At 31.6% G+C, this 26,745-nt stretch overlaps 3 protein-coding genes across 8 annotated transcripts; 2 read left to right on the forward strand and 1 right to left on the reverse strand.

Annotated features, from left to right (window-relative positions):
- Window positions 1-284: 284 nt before the first annotated feature.
- Window positions 285-11,283, forward strand: LOC109858911 (insulin-degrading enzyme). Of its 4 annotated transcripts, none has more exons than XM_020436631.1 (14): window positions 285-1,359; window positions 1,584-1,780; window positions 2,083-2,574; window positions 2,771-2,973; window positions 3,266-3,514; window positions 3,836-4,225; window positions 4,545-4,654; window positions 5,389-5,533; window positions 5,853-5,963; window positions 6,042-6,162; window positions 6,435-6,641; window positions 6,733-7,025; window positions 7,130-7,339; window positions 7,552-11,283. In XM_020436631.1, exons 1-14 carry the CDS (start codon window positions 1,325-1,327, stop codon window positions 7,798-7,800), a joined length of 3,012 nt encoding a protein of 1,003 aa, XP_020292220.1. In that variant the 5' UTR covers window positions 285-1,324; the 3' UTR covers window positions 7,801-11,283. The 4 variants fall into 4 exon arrangements, with proteins under 4 accessions (XP_020292220.1, XP_020292212.1, XP_020292229.1 ...); XM_020436623.1 differs by having other exon boundaries at window positions 286-1,359; window positions 2,083-2,580; XM_020436640.1 differs by having other exon boundaries at window positions 286-571; window positions 1,574-1,780; window positions 2,083-2,580.
- Window positions 11,284-11,722: 439 nt separating this feature from the next.
- On the reverse strand, window positions 11,723-18,069 carry LOC109858932 (lateral signaling target protein 2 homolog). Of its 2 annotated transcripts, none has more exons than XM_020436667.1 (6): window positions 17,841-18,069; window positions 16,148-16,570; window positions 15,359-15,703; window positions 12,838-15,188; window positions 12,432-12,715; window positions 11,723-12,245 (listed from the first exon to the last, which is right to left on the reverse strand). In XM_020436667.1, the coding sequence occupies exons 1-6, from the start codon at window positions 17,898-17,900 to the stop codon at window positions 11,965-11,967; spliced, it is 3,744 nt and encodes a 1,247-aa protein (XP_020292256.1). In that variant the 5' UTR covers window positions 17,901-18,069; the 3' UTR covers window positions 11,723-11,964. The 2 variants fall into 2 exon arrangements, with proteins under 2 accessions (XP_020292256.1, XP_020292249.1); XM_020436660.1 differs by having other exon boundaries at window positions 16,139-16,570.
- A 1,176-nt stretch (window positions 18,070-19,245) lies between these two features.
- Window positions 19,246-21,991, forward strand: LOC109858587 (pro-corazonin-like). 2 transcript variants are annotated; one of them, XM_020436018.1, is made up of 3 exons: window positions 19,246-19,272; window positions 21,404-21,616; window positions 21,755-21,991. In XM_020436018.1, the coding sequence occupies exons 2-3, from the start codon at window positions 21,404-21,406 to the stop codon at window positions 21,863-21,865; spliced, it is 324 nt and encodes a 107-aa protein (XP_020291607.1). In that variant the 5' UTR covers window positions 19,246-19,272; the 3' UTR covers window positions 21,866-21,991. The 2 variants fall into 2 exon arrangements, with proteins under 2 accessions (XP_020291607.1, XP_020291598.1); XM_020436009.1 differs by lacking the exon at window positions 19,246-19,272 and adding an exon at window positions 19,436-19,593.
- The last annotated feature ends 4,754 nt before the right edge of the window (window positions 21,992-26,745 follow it).

The raw sequence follows: 26,745 nt of genomic DNA on the forward strand, positions 1-26,745 counted from the left end.
TAGACGGGTATTGATAGCAGAGTGTTGAGACACTAGTGTGCTTAATAAATGCGCATGCGTGATTTGATTGGATTAGAATTTAACCAATTAAAAGAAAGAAAACTAATCTTAAGCTTAGTGAACTTTGTTTTGATTGGTCAAATTGCGATTCAATCTCAATGCCAATTCATAGTGTGATACGAGCAACATACTAAATACCTTTGTGCGAATTCTATTGCAACATGATTTCAATAGAATACACATATGACCACAGCGCATGCTCATATCGCTACAATCTAGCTGAGTTTCGATATTCACTGCCAGTACCTAGAAATCTACACCACACGTTACGTGAAGTATAGATTTTTAGTGCTGGCAGTGAATATCGGGACGTTGTTTCTGTAAATAACAGATTTTCGAACCTAACCTGAATAGTTGTCAACTTTAACGCTTAGAACCGAAAAGGTCTGTATTTTATCCTCCAATAACTCGCTTTGGATCCTTTGGATTTTGTTGCCGGCCGTCTCAGGTGCGAAGACGTGTGAAAATCACTCTGTTCGCTCTGGTCACATTGACCGTGATTGGATTGCAGATAAGTACTGTGAATTGTTGCTTGGGTTTCTAGAGAATTAGAGTAATTGTAATTTAAGAGAGCGTTAAAAAGAAAGTTTTTTTAAATTTTACTATTATTTTTTTTTCTTTTTGTTCATTGTTCAAACTTGGATAACGGTGAGTGCCTAACCCGACGAATCAGCAAATGGGATCCAAAATTTCTGGATTCTTTCTTAAGATTTCGGAAATTTCGGGACCCTCTTGTCGGGAGAATAAAGATTTTAGCAATCTAAATAATGATAAAATAGTATATACAAAAGGAGAATACGATAAATTTATCTCTCAACAGATTATAGAGTATAGATGTGGATCATGAACAGAAGAGAAGCGAGACGACGGATAGATCTCCGTCAAATATAGATAAAACATCTTAATTTTGAGAACAGTTAAGAAATTGCGAGCTTTGCGGAAGAAAGTAGTAATTTCGAGAAAAAATCAGTAAATAAAGACGTTATAATTGTAAAATTGTCTAAGATAGTGATGTAGAGATTACAGTGTATTTATATTGAAGAAACCAAAAGTTATACGTTGCGTGACACACGGAACATAAAACATAACTATAGCGTCACGTTCGGAAACAGCACACGTGTACACACGAGCATCATTCTATCTTTGTTTTATATATAATGAGTAATAAAGATAAAATATACATTAGTGATGTTTCCGAACGCAGCTTAGGTGTAAATAGTAATAAAGTCAGATATTGAGGTTGCTGATAAAGATAGTTCTACAAATGCGGTCAAAGATTATAATGTATCGAATGAAAAAGTTAGTTTTTCAATATAAACATATGCCGAAAAAAATAATAATTTAGAATTGAGAATTACAGATGTACGAAGTGATATAAATGTGCAATTAGTAGATTAGGAACAGTGAAAAACCAATATATTATCAAACGAAACTGAACTGAACTGTTTTTTTTAAACAGTTTATAAGATAGATGAAATCTAATTTTATTGTTTTTGTGTTATTCTCTTAACACATATTTACAGAAATAAAATTAAGTCTAAAGAATCAATGATCAATATGCCAACTAATATACATGTGGAAAAGAGATATGAGGATATAATAAAGTCACAAAATGATGACAGATTGTATAGAGGCTTAGTACTTACTAATAAAATGAAAGTACTTTTAATAAGTGATCCAATAACTGACAAAAGTGCTGTTGCATTGGATGTTAATATTGGTAATTTTAATTACATGATATTTTACACTTCTTATAAATATTAAATACATTTAATAGCATTTCTAAAATATAGTATATGTAAAATAATATAAATTTGTTTTATTCCAATATGTTTTATTATTTGCAAGTAATAAATTTCTTGTATGATTTATAGAAATAAAAATAGTGGAAGTCAAAAAGACTAAACTATTTTGATAAATTTATACATATTATTTTCTGATATATCTATTAATATATTACTAAAATCTTGCGAAAGATAAACAGTGAAGAGACATATATATATATATATACATATGTTACAGGTTATATGTGCGATCCAGATGATCTGCCTGGATTAGCTCATTTCTGTGAACATATGTTGTTTCTAGGAACAGAGAAATATCCTCAACAGAATGATTACCTCATGTATTTGTCCCAGAATGGTGGTAGGAGTAATGCAACAACAATCATGGAACATACTTACTATTATTTTGATATAAATCCAGAGAAGTTAGAAGGTGCTTTAGATCGATTTGCCCAATTTTTCCTAAAGCCACTCTTCACAGAAACCTTGACTAAGCTAGAACTGAATGCCATAAATTCAGAACATGAAAAAAATTTAGCAGTAGACTCCTGGCGATTTACTCAAGTGGAAAAATCCTCATGTCCTGATCATTCGTTTTCAAAATTTAGCACGGGCAATAAGCAAACGTTAGACATAATACCTAAACAAAAGGGTATTGATATCAGAGAAAGGTTACTCGAATTCCATGAAAAATATTATTCCGCAAATATCATGGCGTTGTGTATTCTAGGTAAAGGTACGGAAAGATTCAATTTCAGAGTTGAAACTCTTGCGATTAATTTTATTTTTTTATTTGGTTTTTAAATTTGTTTTTATTACATCAGTTTTATTTATAATAATCTTACAACTTGCACACCAAATACGTTCAGTTTTTAATGACTTTTTCCTCTTATTTCTGATTGTACATTTATTTATTTTATGTTTAGAAAGTTTAGATGAACTTGAGAACATGGTAGTTAACCTTTTTTGGGAAGTGAAAAATAAGGAAATTAAAGTTCCAGAATGGCCTGAACATCCATTCAAGGATGAACATTTTCGTACTAAGTGGTATATTGTTCCGATAAAAGATATGAGAACTCTAAATATGTCATTTCCTTTGCCTGATATGCAACAATATTATCGTTCTTTGGTAATATAAACTTTTTCTAGTTTTTTTTGCTTATAAGTTATTTTACTCTTGTATTTTTGGCTGCGGTCAACGTAGCACTACAAATAATTCGAAGCATTATTTTATTTTTTTTTTACATTCAACAAAGAATGAAGATAGACTGATGCTTTGTAATATTTGTAGCGTTACTTTGATCGCAGTCTTTATTTTAAGACTTATTAATTTTATATATAAAATTTATATATACATGTAATTAAAAACATATGATAATTTTATTTAGTCTTATTTTATATTGTTTACTTATTTAACAAAGCCTGCACAATATGTTTCCTACCTGCTTGGACACGAAGGTGAAGGATCGTTATTGTCAGCTTTAAAGGCCAAGAGTTGGTGTAACTCTTTAGTATGTGGAAAACGTGATGGCGCCAAAGGCTTTGATTTTTTCAATGTTGTTATGGATCTAACAGAGGAGGGTGTTAAGCATATTGATGATATCGTTACGATGACGTTTCAATACATTAATATGCTTAAGAAAACTGGACCGATTGAATGGATTTTTAATGTAAGTGACAAAATTATGAAGTGCATATTAGAATGCTCAGCATTAACAAGAAAATATTTCGAAAGTAAAATATTTTATAGAAAAAGAAGTATAAAAACAATAAAATATTTTTCTTTTTATTTAATTATCTAGAAAAAATGTTTTTTTTTTAAATTAGTGTATAAACAAAAAAAATATTAAGAAAATTATAAGATAGAAAAGTCTTTATATGTTTCTTCTATTTCTTACAAGGAATTTATATCTTTGTTTGTGTCACGACTTTCTGACTATTTTATATTGCGATAATGATAATATTTTAAAAAGAAAATTTTACTATTGCAGGAATATAGAGATATCGCAAATATGAACTTTCGTTTCATAGAGAAATGCTCTCCTTATATTTATGTGAAAACAATAGTTCAAGCATTACAAAGATATCCTATGAACGAAGTTTTGTGTGCGGAATATATTTACACAGAGTGGCGACCTGACGTAATCACTGAAATAATGGAGTATCTGACTCCACAAAATATTAGAATTCATGTGGCTGCAAAAACATATGAAAATATAGCAAACGAGACCGAAACATGGTACGGTACTAAATATAAGAAAGAGAAGATACCAACAGAAGTAATTAGCATGTGGGAGAATGTTAACGAAAATCCAGAGTTACAGTTGCCTTCCAGGAATGAATTTATAGCAACTCAATTTGATATCAAGGACGAAGCTAACGTAATAAAAAAATTGTCTTTTGCAATATTAATCTTTGAGCATTCCTGTAAACTTTTCATGCAGCAGAGCCTATTGCGGAGAGAAAACTAACAAAAATCAGTATATAAATATAATAAATAGAAAAGTTCGAAAAAACTGATTTTTTTAACACGACATTCCAGTACATACTTGATGTATTTGAATATTCTTTCTATATCAAGTTACCTCTCTCTGTATTAAGTTCTGTGTGTAGTAAGTTAAAAAAATATCAATGCTTTAGAATTAATTTTTTATATCGGTGTATCATTTTATATAGTAAATGGCTGGGGAAATGTTACAGATAGAAAAATTTCCTACGATTATAGAAGATACACCGTTTGTAAGACTTTGGTTTAAAAAAGATGACGAATATCTTGTGCCACGAGCTAAAATGATATTTAACTTTACCAGGTATGTGATAAGTTCAGATATATTATCACCTAAAGTTTAATTGATATGTGTAGAGCAGAATTACTAGAAATCATTTAACAATTATAATCAATAATATTCGTTTTTTTTATTTTCTTTCTCTCATATACAAATTCTTTCTTTTTTTTTTTCTTCTCTTTTCTCTCTCTCTCTTTCTCTCCTTTTTTTTCACCGAAATTTAAATATATCAAACTTTTTTCGAGTATATAGATGTTTATTATTACCTCACTTAGCGTTACTAATTGGTTATTTTTGTAAGCTGCTTGTGGCTTGCGTCGCAGCTAGAATAATCGTTAAAATATACAGACTTCTATACTAGATCACTAACATGTAATTTAGAAAATTTCAGAAATAAACGCATCGATACAAGTAAGTTAAGAATGGACTTATACAGCGGTTTTGAACAGTATAAGTTGAATCACTTCAATTAATGTCACTAAATAGATCAATACGATTGGTTGATGTTGATGATAAATAGTTTATTAACTAATTTATTCACTAATTAATTTATCTTTATTAATTTTTAAATGTGGTTAGAAGGTCCATATGTCATATACATTTATATATATATGAACATTTTACAGTATAGTATAGAAGTCTGTTCCAGAAAAATCATTTAAAAGTTTGACATTTGTATAAATATCACATACATACAGTTGGCAGCGTATATATATTAATATTGTGTTTATATATTTATAGTTTCATTTTCATTCTAGTCCACTTGCTTATATGGATCCCATTAGTTGCAATTTAATTCATATGTTTGTCTATTTATTTCGTGATTCTCTCAACGAGTATGCATATGCTGCCGCTTTGGCTGGTTTACAATGGACACTTGAAGTCACCACATATGGAATAACAGTAAGTAAATAACAACAATATAGAAGATGATGACAAGATCATGTGAAGATCACCTTAAGTTTGTTTTTAAATAGCCATCCGTATTTTTTATATAGTAATTTTTTTCTCAATGAATTCTAGCAAGATTTGTCCTATTCTTTTTTTTTGTGTAATTAATAATTTTATATACCTTTTTAATTAACTTATTATAACTTTTTTAACTTTAATTTTTAGTTGTTATACACACACGTACGCACACAGTTTTATTCGTGAATCAAACTTTTTTAGTCTTAGAAAAAAAATGTTTTGTACCTTAAAAGAACTATAATTGTTTTTCTAGCTTAAAATAAGTGGATATGATGAAAAACAGCGTGTGCTATTAGAAAAAATTATGGATCGAATGATAAACTATAAAGTTGATCCAAAAAGGTTTGAAATTCTCAAAGACCACGTACGTGCAATAAGATATGAAATCACTTGAATAATTTAAGTTGCAACACTGTTTAATATAATATAAAATTGCTTACAGTATATCAGGACCTTGAAAAATTTTACAGCAGAACAACCATTTAAACATTCACTCTACTATCTTGCAGTTCTCTTATCTGAGAATGTTTGGGTCAAGGAGGAATTATTAGAAGCAACTGCTTGTAAGTTAAAATATTACATAGAATTTTTTATATGAACTTATAAATATGTCTCATTTTCAAGAAAACTGTTATGTCATATAAAAATATTGTTTTTTTAATCACATGTATAGTGATTTTTATCACATCTATAGTGATTAAAAAGTTTACGTAATTAAATATCTAATTCTACATATAAGTTCAAAAATTATATTTAAATAAATAATAGAAATTTAATAGGTTTAATGTACAAGTAAAAGTATTACATAATAATATTGTATATTTTATATGTACAGATCTAAGTGTTGATAGAATTCAACAGTTTATATCTCAATTTCTTAATAAAGTGCACATAGAATGTTTAATACATGGTAACGTAACTAAAACAGAAGCCATAGACATAATTAGGTTAATTGAATTTAAGTTGACAAATACATTCTCTCATATGGTGCCATTGTTACAACAACAATTAATATTATCACGTGACATTAGGCTAGAAGATGGTAAGTATACAATATAATGTAAATCTTACTTTTTTAACAACTATCTTTTTTCTGTAAATAAATATTACGTAATAATATGCATTTATTACAGGTTGTCACTTTCTGTTTGAGACAAAAAATACATTACATAAAAGTTCTTGTACAGAGGTATATTATCAAAGTGGTTTGCAGTCTACAGAGTTAAATATGCTTTTAGAACTTATAGCACAAATTATTTCGGAACCTTGCTTTAATATTCTAAGAACCAAGGAACAATTAGGGTATATAGTATTTAGTGATGTGTGTCAAACAAATGGAGCTCAAGGTTTGCGAGTTATAGTTCAAAGTGATAAACATCCTAAATATGTTGAGAAACGAATTGATTTATTTATGAAATCTATGTTGGTAAATATAACATATTATATAGATTATATAGATTATATATATAAATAATTATAAAAAATAAGTTTAGAAATTTAAGAAGAAACTAAAGCTATTATACATTTCAGAACCATATATTAACCATGTCGGAAGAACAGTTCGAGACACATAAAAAAGCTCTAGCTACATTACATCTTGAGAAACCAAAAATGTTGTACGATCGATGCAAAATATTCTGGAGCGAGATTATAAGTCAACAGTATAATTTTGATCGGGCAAATATTGAAGTAGCTTATTTAAAAACCATAACACAGCAACAGTTACTTAAATTTTATAAGGTAATCATCACATTTATATTGTATTTTATCATAATTTGTTAAACATATATTAATTTAGATTGAAAAGAGAAAAATGTTTCTTCGCAAAAAGATAAATAAAAAATACAGATCATTTTTTTCTCTTTTGTAATATTTAAGTTTTACAACATTTTAATACTTTTGAAAGTATGTGGAAAAGTTATATATTTTATCAATTTTTTTTATTCTTTTAGGAAACAATATTTAGCGAAGCTCGACATAAATTATCAATACATATAATATCCACAACAGATGACACACCGACAAATGACAATATGTATGATGATGATAACAAAACTGATGAAATCTCCGATATACCAGACAATGAAGAAATCAAAAAGATAGATGATATTTTGTCGTTTAAACTTAGTCAATCGTATTACCCTGTACTGAAACCATTTAACGAATTTCCAAGAAAAGGCATACATTCATCAAAATTATGAACATATAAATAGTATATAAATAGTATAATAAAAACAAAACTTGATAGCGCTTGAAGTAGCACGTAAGCAACATTTAAGCATTTAAATATCAGTAAAAATTTATTTTGTTTGATAGAAAAAACTATGCAAATTATTTTTAAAATTAAAGTAATAGGATTGATTATTATCAGTATTCGTTACAATCGGATAAGTGAAGGCTGTGCCCGAGCAGTGCGGCTAGCGTAGACAGTATATCTGTGTTGAACATTTAATTGATTTAAAGTTTACTTCATTACAACAATCAATAATCTAATTGAATAAATTTTTATACATAACCATAATTACTTTAATCGATTAAAGAAATTATACTTAGTAATTAGTGTAATATTAAATCAAAATCAATTAATTTCCCAATAAACAAATCGCTAACAAATTGTGGTTGCAAATTGTTGTGCTAACAAATTTATATTGGCTATAAATTCGAACGGAAAACCGTAATTTGGTTAGTTATTAAATATGATCTGCTGCTCAAAATAAGCCAGTTTTAAGCGTTTCCATAAACATACTTCAACATGTATGAGTTTAATCTTAATTTTCAAATATATCATTTTAATCTTATTTAAAATTATTGCGTTGTTGCGTTATCCGTATGTATTCCATTTATATATCGAGTATAGTTTAATGTAATTTAATTCAATTTAAAAATAATATATAAAATTGTAATATGTAATATTACTGTGACATTATCTATGTTTGAATAAATAAAAAAAGCAACTTAAAATCTAAATAATTTCTAATTTAATTTATAAAGGCCATATGAATAGGATGACGGTTAGCGAGCTAAAGTATGTACCTGCGTCTCCATTAAATTATCCATATATAATTTGATACCAGCTAACAGATTCAGTTAAGTAGTTGAGAAAATTCGATACAACGAAATATCATCTCGATCAGGGCTCGAATCTGGATCATTTTTATATCGTTAGATGGAGCGCGTCTTCAGGTACGATACCAAGGCACTTGATGATATTACGCAATAAACTATATAAAGCATGTATTATATGTTCTTATTGTTTCTCTTTCATTTTGCATAGTAATATTAATATGGTGTGACATATACATGACGCTCAATAACTCGTATGATCTGAGTCTTGAAAATTAAAACACGTCATAATACAAGCAACTAGCTATAATGTCATATGAAATAAAACCGTGTTTAAAAATTAAGTTGAATCTAAAAAAAACTAAGTTTAACAGATAAAAAACTTGGTTTAGGTACATTTATGGAAAAGCTTATATCAACAGTTTCATTTGGAGTAACAGACTAGGACATTGACAATCATATATTAAAATTTGCAAAATTATAATGTATCGTAGTGTGAATTTTTATTTATCTTAATTAAATAACAAAAATCGATAATTGAAGTCTAGTTGATTTATACATAGCCGTTCTGTATCTCAGCTGGAGTAACAAAAAAATTTAGTTACCATATTTTTTAAATGTAGTTTATGCATTGCTCAGTATGGTATAATACAATTCTATTGTTCTGGTTGCGATACGGCAAACACAAAACGGCTGTGTATAAATGGATCTTATATATAGTCTCAGTAAAATATATATATATATATATTTCCACCAGGAAAATTCATCTCTTTATTTTATTTTATTTTATTTTTTTTACTTTTATAAAGTTTATATTTACGCGCACTAACCTGCGACATTAGGCACAGGGAAAATCCTGATTTGTACGTGATGTTTTAATATCACGTAAGAATATTCTTCATATATACTGTGATTATTGAACATGTTGATAAGTAAATGAATATATGTTGCGTTAATCTCTTATTTTTTTGTTTTATTAAGCCTACGATGCTTTTTGTCGTGCTAGATTGCATGCCGGCGTCACAATTTGACAATTCTTCGATTTTCAATCATAATTAGTCAATTCTGGCGCTTGCATGCAATCTAGCACAAAATTAAAAACATTATGTACTGCAGGCTTCTTACTTCTAAATTAAAAAAAATTAAAGAGAGCTTCTATTTATAATAAAATTGTGCAAGTATATAACTTAGAGAAAAAAATATGAATAATTCTTTAATCAACAAAAAATCTCTATCAGGAATAAACTTATATGGTAAAATAATAAGAATAATAACACTGATAATTACTTTAACGCAAGTAACGTAACATCAATAATAATAAAAATAGTGCGTGTACATAAAGGAGCAATAAATTGGTTTTATAAAAGAAAAAAAGAGTTCTTCACTATGCGCAATTTTTTTACAATTGCTGTCTATAAGAATCTATTGGATATGTCTGCTGTATTGATCAAAAGCACGATTATAGGTTTTTCTTGTTTTTCGTACTTATTGCTCTGATTTGTAAACGCGCTTTTATAGAATAAAAGAAAATAATATGAGGACTTCCGTCAAAATTTAAATCTATCAAAAACAGAAAAATTGTTTTTAACTTAGTTTTACCTTATTTATATTTGTACTTGATACAAAAGATTAAGAGATAATATACAAAATTGAACAAGTTAACAATGTAGGATAAACATTCAAGAGTAATGAGACCATTAGTGTGTCTGGCTGTGTGTGTGTGATTTAGAGTGTATAACACAGAAATATATAACGCAAAATACGTGACTTTTTAGTGACTTGCAAGCTTTAACTCTTCAACTCGCTTATACGCCGATGCAAAATACGTCTTGACTAACATAACTTCTTTTTACATAAGTTAGTCTTTTTTTTCTAACGACATTTTGATGTCACTTGTGTCGATAACAGTAGTCACGAGTCACGACATATACGTATATAATATGCTCCAGTAATCTCTTAATTGCTAAGAACTGGTGAAAAATAGCGCAAAAAGAGAAGCTCTTCCTCTCTTGTAAAACCAATTCATTGCTTCGTTGTGTACATTATACAGTATAGTACATACACACATACACATATACATACACACACTTATAGTGTATATATATATTTATATACACAAATAATAGTAATTCATTCTCTTGATAAGTAGATAATTCTCTATACAATCATTTATCTCTTAAATAAGAAGACAATTCTTGTAAACAATTGGATCAATTTACAAATGCTTTTCTATTACTATTTAATTCAAATTGTGTTGTTACATCGGTCATAGATTGAAACATTTTCTTGAATAATACACTGATGCAAAACTTCTTTGAAATTTTTTTGTAAGAGGTTATATTTTAAATTTAGGAAAACTTTTGAGACGCGCAAAATAATGTATTAGAATTTTAGAAGTTTTTTCAAAAATAAAAATAAAAAATCTTATTTTAGTTCAAAACTTACTAACATTTACGAACTTTGGAGAAATTTTTTGATATTTATATTTTCATATATAAATCTTCTTGTTTCTAAATTCTTTTTGAAAATGCTTAAAAACTGTTCATATTTTCATGTAAGAAAAATATGAGAAAAAAATGGAAATTATATAGAAAGAAAATAAAACAATTTTGAGAATTTTTTTCATTAAAATACATAATCACAATGTGTAAAAATATAAGCAATTAGCGGCGATATTATTTATCTTTATAGCTTAAGCGCACGTAAAATATGTAAACAACGTGCAAAAACGGTTTGATGACAGTGATTTTTTTTTCTTCATTTTTCTTTTATCATATGATAAACGCACCTCTTTTAAGTTTACTTGCTTACAAATTATACATCGATCCATGGCTCAGTTTGTAAGAAGACTGCTGACTAAGCCATCTGAGCTGAAATCCGATTATTCTAGCGAAATTTCTACTGATCGTTAGTTTCCTTTCAGAAAGTAATGGTTTGCAACCATTTCGCTATGAGAATTTCTTTAAATAACAAACGTTTTCGAAAATGATTTAATAAACTTCGAACTTCTAAATAGTTCGACGTTTATTTAAAACTGTAAGTTGTCTTTACGTTTGTGTATGAAACTGTACACGGTGAATATATAAAGGAGAACCACACCACAAATTTGCCATAGTTACACAATATGTTCTTTTTAGTGTTACTATCTAGAACTTTGAAATATTTTTTCTCTATTATAAGAATAATAATTTATTACGAAAAACTTATCAAATTTGCGCGAGTACATTGCACACTGAAAGAAGATACAGCACATAGAGAATCAAATAGAAAATACTCGAATTAATAAGCCACTTTACAAATATTCAGCTAGTAGATGTGACTTGAGAGACCGTAAAGGGCGTCACCTGGAATAGGAAACACCTGTTGCACACTCTGACAGGTTTTGTGTGTCCATAACGAGGCAGTGGAACGTTGTTGCTGCTGCAACGACCGCAGAACACTTTACCACAGTTTCGGCAATGATGCCTACGCCGCACAACTGTAAATCCCGCCTGACAAGCCATACATCTTGGTGCATTATTATCTGGCACCCAAGCAGGTGCTCTTTCGACGCATTCCTCTCCTCTTTCAGTAACAAGGGAAGCTGCAAAAGTTAATAAGACATTTATAGTAATAATTAACTCTCTTACTTATGTAATTATACATATAAATGATACATGTCTACATATTTTGTAAAATTAAAGCTTGATCATTTTTTTTTTAATAAATCCAATGTTACGTGCATTTTAATAAGAGTAAAAATATATATAAAAGCGAAATATATTTTTACTTCGGTCATGTGTTAAAGTAGATTCCTCTATGTTTGTTTCATATTCTGGCGATGGCTCTTGTTGCTCGTTAATATTTCTTGTCTCCACCGTATCATCTGTTGACTGAATTTTGGAGGCTGAATTGTCATTTTTTGATCCTTCGGCATCTTCTATTACTTGACTACTGTTCATAAGAAAAACGCATTTCAAAATATTTCTTAAATCCGATGCAAAATTTGTTTGTAATTGATCCGCCACGCCCGCTATACAAACGAAGAGACGATGGACTAAATCTTCTGATGACCTACAAAGGTATTTTATTTTATTCCAGGAATATTCTTTTAAGAACAAGAACGAAAAAGAAACATAATACAGGAAACAATTTGATAAGTATGATACATAAAGAAACAACAATGTATTTTTTACCGAAATTTGGCTCTGATCTGATTTCTATTTGCGATTTCGGCAGCTTGCATCGCTAACGCGATCTCTTCGTCGTCCTGACAATCGCTGTGAAATTCACTAGTTTCTGAACTCGAATCGCAGCAGCTGGAGCAACTGGAACTTGGAGTTACATCAGATTTATAAACTACCGATTGATCAGAGTTCATACATGTCATGCCGGATACCGTCGACGCGTTGATTAATTTCATCGCTCGAGTGGATCTTTGCGAATTATTGTCTTTCGTGCTTTTAACTTCATGATTATTTTTTGTCGTGATTACAGAAGCTTCTATTGCGAGACCGCTCACGTCTGTTCTTGGACCCAATCCATCGTTTATCAGACCAGCAGAACTTTCATTACTTATCTTTCTCCTAGTTTGGTCAGAACGCTTGTATTTGTCTCGTTCGTACCTTTCCCGCTTTCCGATATCTTTTCTCTTGATTTTGGCGATCTGCTCGGATCTGGATCTTCTGTGATCTAACAATTTTCTGCTCTGTGGCGACAAATTTTTTTTGGCATAAGGTGTGCCAACATTAGAATAGTGTTGTCCCGAACCTGATGCGCTACGTGTTTTAAAATGATGCAGTCTTGGACTCATGTGAGGGCTGTAACTACCAAAAGTCGGCATCTGTCTAGTATTTTGGCCGAAATGTAAACCGCCGCCTATGTTGGTCAGACGAGAATTTAAATATCGATCCGTAGAATTCGATCTTGAATTATCTATACTGATGGTTGATTCCATAGTATGTAGACTCTGCTTTTTTTCACCTTTACTTTGATGATTTTTATGGGTATTTCGGTCTAATTTGTGATCATGATGTTTTCGCTGTTTTTCGTCTTTTGTTCTTTTTGCTGTCATTTTATCTTGCATGCACTGCTCCCTTTTATTTCCTATTTTATCGATACTCTGCGAAGTAGATGGGCAATTCTCGCACTTTAAATCGCTCCAAAATTCTTTTCTTGAACTCGAAGCATCGATATTCAAATTTAGATTTTCCCAGTTCTCGGAATAGTTAATCTGAAAGGTTGACTGAATAGAATCACAAATTGTTAACTGGCCATTTCCATATGTCACACCAATAAATTCTTCGTTAGTGCCATCAAAGTTTGACGATATTTGTGTAATATTTTTGCTGGTGGATTCTTCGCTATTCGATTGTAAATCAGGCATTTCGATGGTGTGTTCTAAAGTAGGCACAATTGCTTTGTTGATGCTCCTTGTGCTACAAACACACGTGTTCTCCGTGATAGCAGAATTTTGTTTCTTCGGTGAGTTCATATTAGAACAAGAATAACTGGTGTTCTCGTGTCTGCTTTCTTCATCCGAAGCACAGCGTTCCTCCTGCTGAATTTCGTTGGCGAAGGTCTTCTTTTCTTCCGGACTTTTGTCATACAAGCTAGTGTTTTCGGACGATATTACTGTGCATATGCCAGAGTCTGATTGCTCCGAATTTTCATTCTGACACTGACTAGATTCCAGCAGAAGATTCGAAAGACTCTTATTTGCTTCCGAGATAAGTTTCTCTGAATCCAAATCGGACAAAGAATTTTCAGAGATACGTCCAGTTTCGCCATGTACAATTTCATGAGTCACTTGATTAAGCAGGTATCGAAATCGAATCTTTGTATGAGGACATGCTTTAAGCATTTGCGTCATCTCGGGAGTAATAAAGTTTTCTTCATTTTGCTCATCTTCTATGTTCAAAATGCCGCTGCTTCCTGCTATATCCGATTTTATATCTGCAGTCTGCATTATTGAGTCAAAATTCTCATTGGTGTTGTCATTAGAAATAAAATCACAATCATTAGAAAAATGTCTACTGTTACGCGAGGCGTTAGACGATTCTTGTTCACATTGCACTTGTTCACTGACACTTTCTCCATCACTTAGCTGCTGCGTTGTGTCGTAATCTTCGCACATTGCGATATCATACCTGTCCGAAGATATAGTTAAATCTTTGGACTCAGTCTCCATGTCATTTGTTTTCTTACTATATTCTTCTGTAGTCTTCTCATACTTTTTACTTGATAGCTGATCACTTTTGCTACATTCGTCCAAAGACTGAACTGCATCGCTCGCTACCTCTTCCATATTGCTACCCGTGTTTCGTATCACAGTGTAGAAGTCAACAATGAATTCCTTGCAGTTCGGATAACCAGTATAAAAATTATGAACATACTCTTCCATATCAGGTATGTCCTGACACGATGATTTCGTTGATTGCGTAATTGAGCCTGACAGTTCTTCGTTCGAACATAATAACTTTTCTAATATGTACAACTCGTGATTGTTTAAGGTCCATAATAATTCTCTTATCTTGAGGAGAAGAGTCTGTAAGAGAAGAAATTGTATAAATTTTTAAAAATCATTACAACGCATTAAACTCAAAGTTCATTTTTAAAATGCCGAATACAACAGTTCAGGATTAATTTTTTATCAGTTTCAAACCAAAATTGTTTAAATATTTGGTAAGTAATAATAACTTTATCTCTGCTTCTCACCCTAAATGGTTTAAACATCTCGCTAATAGTATCAGGAGAGTTGAGACACAACGGCCCTCCTGGCGGTGCCAAAAGTCCCGAAACAATAGCCAGCCGAGGAATAGTAAACATTAAAGCCGGTTCATAATTATCTACATCTATTTGATTCAGCAGCCCACGTTTAAGCGCTCTTTGTAAAGTCTCAGAAAACAGCACGCACACGAGTTCCTGCTGCTCATACTCCTTCGTCGACTTCACCGGAACCATAGCGCCCACATAACATAGTTCAAAATCAGCAAAGAGTCGATCGAAAATTTTCAAAGATTCAATGAGCTTCTCCAAGGATGGTTCAAGCGGATTTTGTGTCTGTAAAAGCTGCTATTACTACATCTGATTATTTACCTAGTGCGAGTAAAGATCACACAAAAAGTACATATCATACACAATCAAATAAGGCTATTATTTATTTCTGTTTCTCTGCAGAAAATATATGAAATATAATTTTATAAATTATTAGAATTATAACAATGACAAAGCTTATTTGTATAAACATGTAAAGTTCTTGGTAGAACTCGAAGAATTACAACAAAATTATGTAGGTTTTGTACAGATTTCTAGTCATTAAACACTTTTATGTTAACTTTTTACTTTTAAACTGACAAATTAAGAGTAAACCTGTGAGCTGCTGGCAATTTCTATATTAATGCAGTTAAAAATTATGTATATATTGTCATAATGAAATAAAGACATTTATATATATACATAGACACATATATTATATATTATTATTATTACACATACATATAATACCTTCAAGTTCATGTGACCTTTGAGCGCGTGCTCTCTCAATAAGTTCCTGACAATCTCTAGTGACTTAGTAAGAGCCTTTGCTAACGGTCTCATAGCCGAGCTTTCGTCTTCTCGATTTAAGATCGACGAACCAGCAGCCAAGCATTCCGCGCCAAACCAAAGCTGACCAGCCAAATTTTCCTGCATCACGTCATCGGGAAACTTCACTCTGAAGTCCCGATTAGCACGACTTTCAGGAATCAGATCATCCATGATTTGATTACAAATCGTCAGTACTTTATCTTGACAGTGTCGCAGTTGATTCACTAGCGTTGTGCATCTTTCCGGCTCTTGTCGGCCGTCGAAGGAATCTAGTTCACAGGCAACTGCATTTAAGGATTCATCAGCATAAAAGAATTGAGCCAACAGACTTGTGTCGTCTCTCTGTAATAAAATTACACTTTAATTAGAAAAACTAAACATTTTAATATTTAATTGTTTGCAAAAATCGTAATTTTGCAACTTCCTTTGTTTAACAAAACCCGCGCAAACAGTTTAATTACAAAACTCGAAATAAGATAAAAAAACATTTACCATAAATATCTTGTTATTTGCACATTACATTTTTGCAATAACATTCTATAGCTATATCTTGGAAACAATTCAACTACAAACAATGAAATTTTCATTATACAAACAACTACAAATAAAACTACTAACGATTATGAATCAAGATATGAGCAATTTACTTGTAGCTTAAATTTGAGTGTAAATACTTTTTATTCAACTCAATAACAAATAAAATTAATTATCACAAACAACTATATAAAGAAAAAAATACTAACAATATTATACAATTGACCTCGGCAATTTTTTATCTAATCTAGACTTTATATTAATTCTAATAAAACTAAAACTTTATAAATAAAATCTTTAAAATGAATTAATTTTTATTTAGAGACCTTTTAAAAATGCAAGCCCTGAGACATACACCTGCTCGTATGAAAATCCGTTACTAACTGATCGCACTCACAAACGAATTTCACAAATTATATGTGCACGTACTACAAGACTTGTGATAAGTGCGTGCACATAATATTGTGCACGTAAGCGGTCGCATTTATGCATGTGTATATACATTTATTATATGCGCATACGTGTGTTGTATCGTGTGAATTTTCACGAAACAGGTGGCAACAGCGCTTAGGTATACCACAGAGAGGACAAGATAAAGAGAAAGAAACCGAACAAATATATGTTTGATCAGAACAAATTTTGGTCAGAAAAAAGAGAAAATTAAATTTATTCAACGGTAATGTGATTTGCTGACAAAACAACCTGGCACGAGTTTAATACAACAATACCAGGAATTAAAAGTAAAATAGAATATAAAGATTATAAAATTAAAAGCACAGAAGCAAGAAAATAGATGACAAATATAAGAAAGAAAGCTAGATAAATAGATAGATAAATAAATAAATAAAGAAATAAATAAATAAATAGATAGATAGCTAGATGGATGAGAGAAAGAGAAAGAGAAAGAGAAAGAGAGAGAGAGAGAGAGAGAAAGAGAGAAGAGAGAGAGAGAGAGAGAGAGAANAGAGAGAGAGAGAGAGAGAGAAGAGAGAGAGAGAGAGAGAGAGAGAGAGAGAGAGAGAAGAAAGAAGCATAAGTAGACAGAAGGCACACAACAAAAAACGTGTGACGTATTTACCTTAGGTCTGTAAAACCATTTTCTGATGGACTCCATCATATCGTGATGCGCTGACGTCATTGGAACAGTCCGAAGGAACCGTCACTAAGCTTGACACGATCGGAACCCTCGTGCCGTCGACATGTTGCAATTTCCTGATGTAGTGTTTTTTATGTAATGTTTAACGTTCTCTTGTTAACCTCCACGTATCTTTCAAGCACAAAAGTCTGATGCACTGTTCTAGGAACTTGATTGACGAACTACCATTGAGACGACAACGATGACAATGACGATGATGATGACGGAAACGATGTGACACAATTTACACACACATTGACGTTGGCGACGACGGTCTTTCTACGCTGCTTATTTGCAAAGACAAATCGAACCACGCGTTTGTAAAACTGAAGTCACAAGCAAGAGGCAGAATATATTCACAGTACAGTAGCGTAATATCATTGACAGTATGCGATATGAGTTTCCCTATACCAATCCTTCGGTGCGGTACACATAGAAAAAGATATTCCGAGATAGAGATGTCTCTCTTGCACTTTCTCATTTTCCATAGAAACGATAGAGAAAACACTTCCTCAGAACTACGTCTATCTTTTTCTATGTTCAAGAGTGTATATGAATCGTTGTTTTATTAGCTGCATCCAGGAGCATAACCGCTCACTAAGCGGGTAATGCCCAATTTCTTCACTTTTGATAAGTTTTCGATAACTTGGCTGCTTTTTCTTTTAGGAGACACAGTCGACACAAAAGTCATTCTGTCTTTGTTCAGTATTCAGTGAGAAACAAAGACAAAATGACTCTTGTGTCGACTGTGTCTCCTAAAGGGTCGTCTACAATGGAGAGTTGTAGGCTGTAATAGTAAGAAATTGACCAATCACAGACTAAGTACAGAAGAATAATCGATTGTGATTTGTCAGTTTCTTACTGTTACGGTCTAAAACTCTCCATTGTAGACGACCCTTAAAAGATACACTTAGGCCGTGTTCGGGGAGTGCACTATCAGCGCTGTTGCATCATTTTATTTTTATTGCTCATTAGATGTAAAACAAGAATAGATTGACGCAATAGCGCTGAGAGCGTGCTCCCCGAACGCAGCCTTATTTGTATATCTTTATCCAGAGGATAGCTATCAGGAGGTATGAAGAAATCGGCATTAAATAGCAATTTATTGTGATTGGTTGAATTTAAAGTAAGAACCAATCACATTTGATTGCTTAACTGCTCAGTGAATAATTGTGCTTCTGGATGCTGCCATTCGATTTATTTGAGAATGAACTTAAGACGATCTTAAAAAAAAAAGATTCTATGAATACCATAGAGTGTACATTAAAATTATCCACATGGAACTTTCTATACAAACTTTCATGTTCAGTGGACGTCACATGGAGTTATGGACGTCCAGTAGATAAACGTTATATCTGTATAGATACGCCTCTACGTAATTATCTAATTCTTAACATGGTTATTAACCATACACACATACTAATTGAAAGTGCAAAATTGAGCTAATAATTTTCGCATAACAATATCAGCTAATATTAATTACTAGAAAATTATTGGTTTTGTACTATCACATTTGCTTCTCAATATTAACGTTATTTCGGGAAAAATACAGCTTGTTTCCGCGAGAATATACATACACACTATTATATAAAACTCCTCTCAGACCAAATCGAGACACACTTTTAACAGAACCTTCTGCGAGAACATATCGTTTGAGTAACATAAAAAGAAAAGAAAGCAAAAATTATTTATCCAGGTAAGTATTTATTTTATATTTGATATTAAAATTAAAAGAGTGTAAAGAGAAATAATAATTTAATATTCGATTTTAACAGAGCTTTTAAGTATACTTGGCTATTTGAATAACTTAAATTGATTTTAAAAATTTAATTCGCACTATTCTTTATATAAAAATAACAAGCACATAGCAGTTTGGATATATTAATAATTATTTGAGTTTCGTGTGGTTAAAGTTTAAGCTCATTGCACATGACAGAATTTTAGTCGTAAGGAAAAAGCAAACCAACCAATCACAAGCTTTCTAACTAAGAATGTAAAATAATACTGGTCTGTAATTGGTTAATGACGTCACATTCACAGTACTGTTAGTAAATTTTGGAACGCAGCCATATTATATATATATCTAGTGAATCCGAGCATCACAGTCTAGTGTATTATAGATCTCTATGTTTCCGACAATATTTTGCTCGTTCTAAGTAAGACTTATCGGCAATCGATATGACTGTATGGTAAATGTTGTAGACATATATCCAAGCATGCACGTCTAAAAGATGTTTTAATAATGTCGTAATGTTCTCTGGGAAATATATAAGATAATATATTATACGATAAAACACAAGAATTCTGTAATATATATTCCTACACATATTCCTCGTAAAAATATATACATCAAATATATACAATTAACTATGCAAAAAGAATAAGAATAAGAATAATAAAAATATCAATATAAAAAAATAAATACATAAAAATAATACATAATTAGCAGATAAACTAACAGGAAAACGTAGGCACGCTGTATAATTTAGCTATGCAGCTGTTAATAGATTACGAAACACAAGTCAGCACGAAACAAAAAATCTAGAAAACAATAAAAATTGTTTTGTTTCTTGATGACAAGGTTTTTATTTTATTTTGTGAAACAATTTTTTTTAACAGTTATATTTTAACATGCTATCAGAAAAAATTGCTAATATTGGAAAATATATAATCATTTTGTAGTTGCGGAAATAATGATCTTAGTTAATTAATTAATTATTTTAATATCTATTGGTTTAATCGAGATGACGTAAAGTGACAAACGATACACACATTAATCACAAAGAACAAGCAATTACGCGAACAGTATCTAATTATTTTTTAATGGCATTTATTGTTTAATTGTATGCGCACATACGTAAAGAAGATTTAAAATTATCTAAAACAGTAATTTATGAAATTAAATAAGAAATAATTTTCATCGATGTACGTAATATTGTGGAATTTTCCAAGGTGCTCTAATCTCGAAGTCTTCTTTCGTATTTTGTTACAAAATTAAACATCGCTTAATGTTATTGGTGAACACAGTGTGTCCCGCGTATGTTTGCTAGCGTTCCTCCAAAGGCACAGAAAGCGTTTTATCTCTATACGACGGAGATGCTGGTCACGTCTTTTATCTGCTCGAACACTTAGTAGCACTTACGCTTATCTTAATGACCGGGGACGCTCGTAGCATTAATGGTCCTCTTAAAATTAGCACGCGAAACAAGGCTGAGCGTGCACACAAAATTTTCAAAAAACACTACTTTCTTTGCACATATCTCTCTCACTATCACTTTTTAATAAAATATTACGATTAAGAAAATGATTGTTTTCAAAAATAAGTTTCAAGATGTTTATCCGCAATTGTTACGTGGAGCAATACTGTAAATATGTGACAAAAAAGCAATATATTGATTGTCTCTTTTTATGTTTTTATTTCTATGTATTATATACTATTACATACAATTAAGCGGAAGAATTTTCCTAAATGCATGTACACACATATATAACACCTGTATTTGTAGATGGCCAACAAGTGTATATTCATTCTTCTCGTTCTGTCACTGGTTATAAGCATCGTACTTTGTCAAACCTTTCAATATAGTCACGGATGGACCAACGGCAAGCGATTTGGGTTTTCGAATTCGGCAGAAATATCCAATCCAGGAGACGTACACTTAACCAGCGGCGACGTGAAAAGATTGAAGATGTTGCTGCATGGAAACGTTGATGACCAAGTAAATTTTATAGTTTTTACAGATATAATTGCGGTGCTGTGCTTTTGATGATATAATTAAATTATATTTGAATAAATATATACGTACATATCTGAATAAATATGCATATATAAAATATGTAAATTGATATCTTTCCAGCCGTTGTTGATTCAGTGTGACCTTATGAATAAACTGAAGAAGCTCATTCACACAAATAATTACGCCCTTCAGCTGCGTCGAGAGAAAATGCAGAACGACGAAAATTACTGAAATTTATATTCTTTCGGTGTGATGCTTGTCATATGTTGATTGCTTCGAAGAAGTAGCATATAGCGAATATATGTAGATAGAGACACTTAGTTCTTGTCAGATTATAATAAATTGCTATTGCTTATAAGAGAGAAAACTTTTCAAAGATATAATATTTGTGTATATGAATATAATATTAAAAGCTACATTATATCCCTGTTATTTCAATATGTGTGTCTAAATTGATTTGTAAACATCAACACAACACAATCAATAAATTACAATCTTAGAAACGTCGGAACTAAATTCGTACAGCTATCGCGCGCGTTTCTTCGAATTTACCAATTCTGATTTAATCATGACGGCTAATTAAGTTTTGCTTTCTTAATTGGACAGTCGGTCGATAGAATAGATCGCAAACGGTCTTTGGTAAGTACTCGACATGAGGGATTTTCTCTGTCAACGGAAGATGGAGTGAAACCATGCCGAATAGAGACACTCGCTGAGTCCATGGATTATCCCTACGGACAACTTATCTCCCGCTGCAGTACTGTGCTCTCACATTCGAGCCCAAGTATCAGATGTTAGCGATAAGGATCGTTCGAGCAAAATAACAGATTAATTTTTGATTGTCACGCGCGCGACACACGCGATTTCACTGAGAAAGGGAATAGGAATGTGTTTCGTACAAAAGATGATATTTTATCAGTATGGAAGCACATTTGTGTCCAAAACAAAGTGTTTGATAAATGACGTTGTAATAATCGGTATGTTTAATTTAAAGTTCAATGTCGATGTTGATAGTGACGATTTTCGAGACACTCGGCAGCACTCAAGATTATTGGCTGACGACGTCGGGGCGTACGTAACTATTGCACACGGCTAATGCACTTAAAACTTAGCTGTTAATCAGAAACCAATTACGGCAGGCGGGACGAAATGAGTTTAATCGCATTAAATATTAAAACGTCCTGACGATACCGCACGCTCGGTATCGTCTCCGTATATTCGGTGTCTTCGTCAAGTACGCACGAATCAGTCATCACAAGGGTGGCACACACACTCGCACGTGCCGCCGGCTTCAGCCATTTTCAGCTAGTTTGATCTTAATACTCGCGGGAATAACCGACGAACAATCCCCATACCCTTCGCAAATATTTTGCATTAAATCTTGGAAATGATGCCAGTATATGAACAATTGGATGTTCTAAACAACTTTAACAAGACAATAAATTTTGATCGTCAAACATTTTTTATATAAAATATAATTTGAATAAAATATATATAAACATTTTCTGAAGAAGACATAAATGAACCTGAAAGATATCTCTCTAGAGAAATAGACACACATTTACTAATTGTAAAAAAAAACACTTAAAATTGTGTATTTTATGTTCTAATAATATGAAATATTTGTCATGATATAAATATTAGTATTGCTAAATTATATGTCATATATATATGTGATATAGTCTGATAGTCGACACTTTTTGTAGTCTCGTAAAATAAATAGTAACGATCGCAAAATACAACCTGTCGAGGAATAATGTAAGACTTGATGGAGTTTCGTTGAATATAAGAGTCATAGCATGAATGATATACGATCTGTCCTATGCGTCTCTTCAAAGTTTTAGAGACACAATATTTTAGAGACATAATAATATACATATACAAGAGATATTAGAATAAATAAAATATACTTAAAACACTGCAGTGAAGATCTGACAGAGAGAGAGAGAATTGATTTTGAAGGGACGGAATCAGAGAAAATGATAGTTGTATTACCTTCTGAAAAAATATTGAGGCATTGCTTCAGAATTATTTTTATGTGTGGTGTTCAATTCTGTTCTTTTACGCACATGTATATATATATATATATATATATACAAGTTGGAAAGCAAATTCCTATTAGCGATAGAGAAACAGAAATGTCGGCGCGGTGAAAAGCTGCCTGACGGCTCCCTGGTATAAATACATAAAATCGTGCAATCATCCTAAATGGGAGCCTCGCTACCGGATCAGGAACGGCTGTCGCCTTTTTCGAGCTGTCGTCTGTCGCTTGTCGTTTGTCGGGCGAGAAGGGAACGCGTAGTTTCAAGCGCCACGTAGTTGAAAACGAAAAAGCGTGAAACGACGGAAAAGCGTTTGACAAGTACAATTTCCGTCTCGAGCACGTTATGTTTGCTCATTGCTTTTATTACTTTTGCTAGTGCGCGATCTTCTCTTATGAAAAGATATGTTTGCATTGTACGTTGTGTCTTAAACAAGACATTGACTTACTCATGAAATAACAATCACGTAAGATGATTACAATTTCATGATCAAATTACTTTTATAAAAATCTCGAAATATATATTAAATTATTTGTTTAATTTTTGTATGCTTATATTATCTTTTTTCCGTTAAACAGACAACCTTCATAAGCATAATACATAGTGTGCTTTGAATGCGATTTGGCGTCGTCGATATATGTATTATATCCACATAAGGACATGATCACCCGTCTGTCTGGCGGCGCGGCGTCTAACTAAACAAAAAAGCGGTTTCGATTTTAACACCGCTCGAACGTTTCCGTCGTGACGAAACCGCAAACGATCGGAAATATAGAAACTACTCGACAAAATAGTTGTGGCGGGACCAGTTTTATGAGCAGGAAATAAACGGTGCTTCGACGCTGTATTTTACAAAAGGCATTTAACGGCCACCAAAAATTGATCGATCTCCTACATACGATCAAAAATACTTTCTAAGATATCTATTACATCGTTTTTTCGAACGCAATCACTTTATTTATACTAATGTATTAATTATCGTTGATATTGAGATCTTTTTTACGAAACAACATACTCGCCTGAAATGATATTTAGTCTAATTCCATTTGAAATTTGAGCTAAAAAAAACTTGACATGTTTTATATTCAAGGTTTTTTAAAGTGCCCAAAAGTCATAAATATGATTCGCTACGTCTCATGCACAATAATTCTGAAAATATTTCCGAATAGATCGACGAGCGTGTGTCGTGCGGATTTATTTTTCATCGAAACTATCAATTTCCATAAGCGCGGCTGGTTGTTGCTGTCGCGAAATTGAGCCGCCATTCGGCAACGCGGCGATAGCGAGGAAAAAGCGTAGCGTCGGTTCTCTCGCGGAAAGCGCAATCACAATAAATTTTCTATACTCGCGTGTAAATATAGCAACGCGCCGCCTCATGATTTTATAAACACGCTCCCGCGTGTCATGTGCGTGCACATACATATGTACGCGTACTCTGTGTGTGGCAATATGCAATATAGTACCAGAAATGGCGATCAAACAGAACGACGTTATTAACATCACTTCTATATTCTCTATGGACTCATTTTATCGCTGTTCACCTTCGTACAAATTTTGTTAAAAATTTTATTCACGTATATTCAATTAGACGAAAATCGATGTTAGGTATACAATAATCTTCGTACAGATGTCATTAATTTATTTGGCGCTGTTGTAACCGAGTTATTCCCACTATGTTTATTTAGGATCTTTTTGAAGCTTGAGCATTGTTATCATTTAAGAGAAAAGCTAGAAGTCACACGAGTCGGTTATTACAAAGCTTATATCTTGCTTAATAAATACAGGGAAATATTCTTCTCTATAATGTATCATGGTTGCTACTATCTGTTAGTCGCATGTACGAAATAGCTTTTATAAAAACATAAAAGTGATATGTACGAGCACTTTTTTAAAATTAGACATGCCATAGGCGTTCTTTATCTCTATTATTTAGTTATTTCATTTGTTTGAAATTCTTAATCACAATTTCATCTAAAAGAGTCTTTCAAAAATTTTCTATTTCTTGCAGATTTTGATAGAGTTAGGTTTTAAATGGATTCCTAAAACGCGAAATCTGTTAGCTTATAAACAAATTTAAAACCGATGAACAAGTTTGAATTTTTCTTGAGTTAAATCAAAGAAAAAAAGAAAATCGATATTTCTAGAATATTAAAAAAATAAAAGTAAAAGAATAATTCTCACATACAGATTATATCAGTTGTGAAACTAAATAAGTAAAGCTTTGTACGTCTTGATACTTGGGATTCTCATAATTGGTCACTGACGCTTGACGGTATATATGTATATATATATGTGTGTGTGTGTTATATATATACATATATATATATATATATATATATAAAAACTAGAAATACCGCAGAAGATCTTCGTTCGGAAAACAAGATTACAGGCCTCTGATGACGCGCCGCTTGGTCGGCGGTTTGTAGCACGGTATTTGTCGAAAACTGTTCTCTCTTACCAGCTAAACGGCGGAAATATTTATAATACTTTTGTCAAATACGCTCTTTTAAGAAATTTAGTAAATCTTATTTGCTTTTAGAGAGAAAGTATCAAGTATCATACAAGTTTAACATCTAATAAATACAATAACTAAATTATCAGTGAAAAAGATTAATAAATACACACACACATACATACATCAGTAAATAATGCTATATAGTTGTGTAAAATAATACGATTACATGTATTACATATGTTATAAAAAAGCTGAGAAAAAAGAAACTTCGAACTTGAAATAATATTAATAGTATTATCCGGTTTATTTCGAAGATATTAAATTTGATGCACACACCTGTCACACATTAAATTACATAATCACTTTTTAAGCTTTATATCCTACTTCTCATTTACTAAGACGTATCTCACCTCTTGATTCACGAATACATCCTGTACGAAACATTTGGAATTTTCGTTGCTGGTGGCGGATATTTGTCCCCAAATAATTGGGCGGGACAACGCGCCGTATCTCCTCTGCAATTATAGGTAGTAAACGCAACCACATCCGGCATAAGAAGTTCTCCTAGATGAAATAGGATAATTCCACGAAAAAAGATATAGATTAAGGCGATC

Source organism: Pseudomyrmex gracilis, unplaced genomic scaffold, assembly GCF_002006095.1.
Source record: "Pseudomyrmex gracilis isolate BER0280 unplaced genomic scaffold, ASM200609v1 scaffold_6, whole genome shotgun sequence".
Classification (NCBI taxonomy): Eukaryota; Metazoa; Arthropoda; class Insecta; order Hymenoptera; family Formicidae; genus Pseudomyrmex; species Pseudomyrmex gracilis.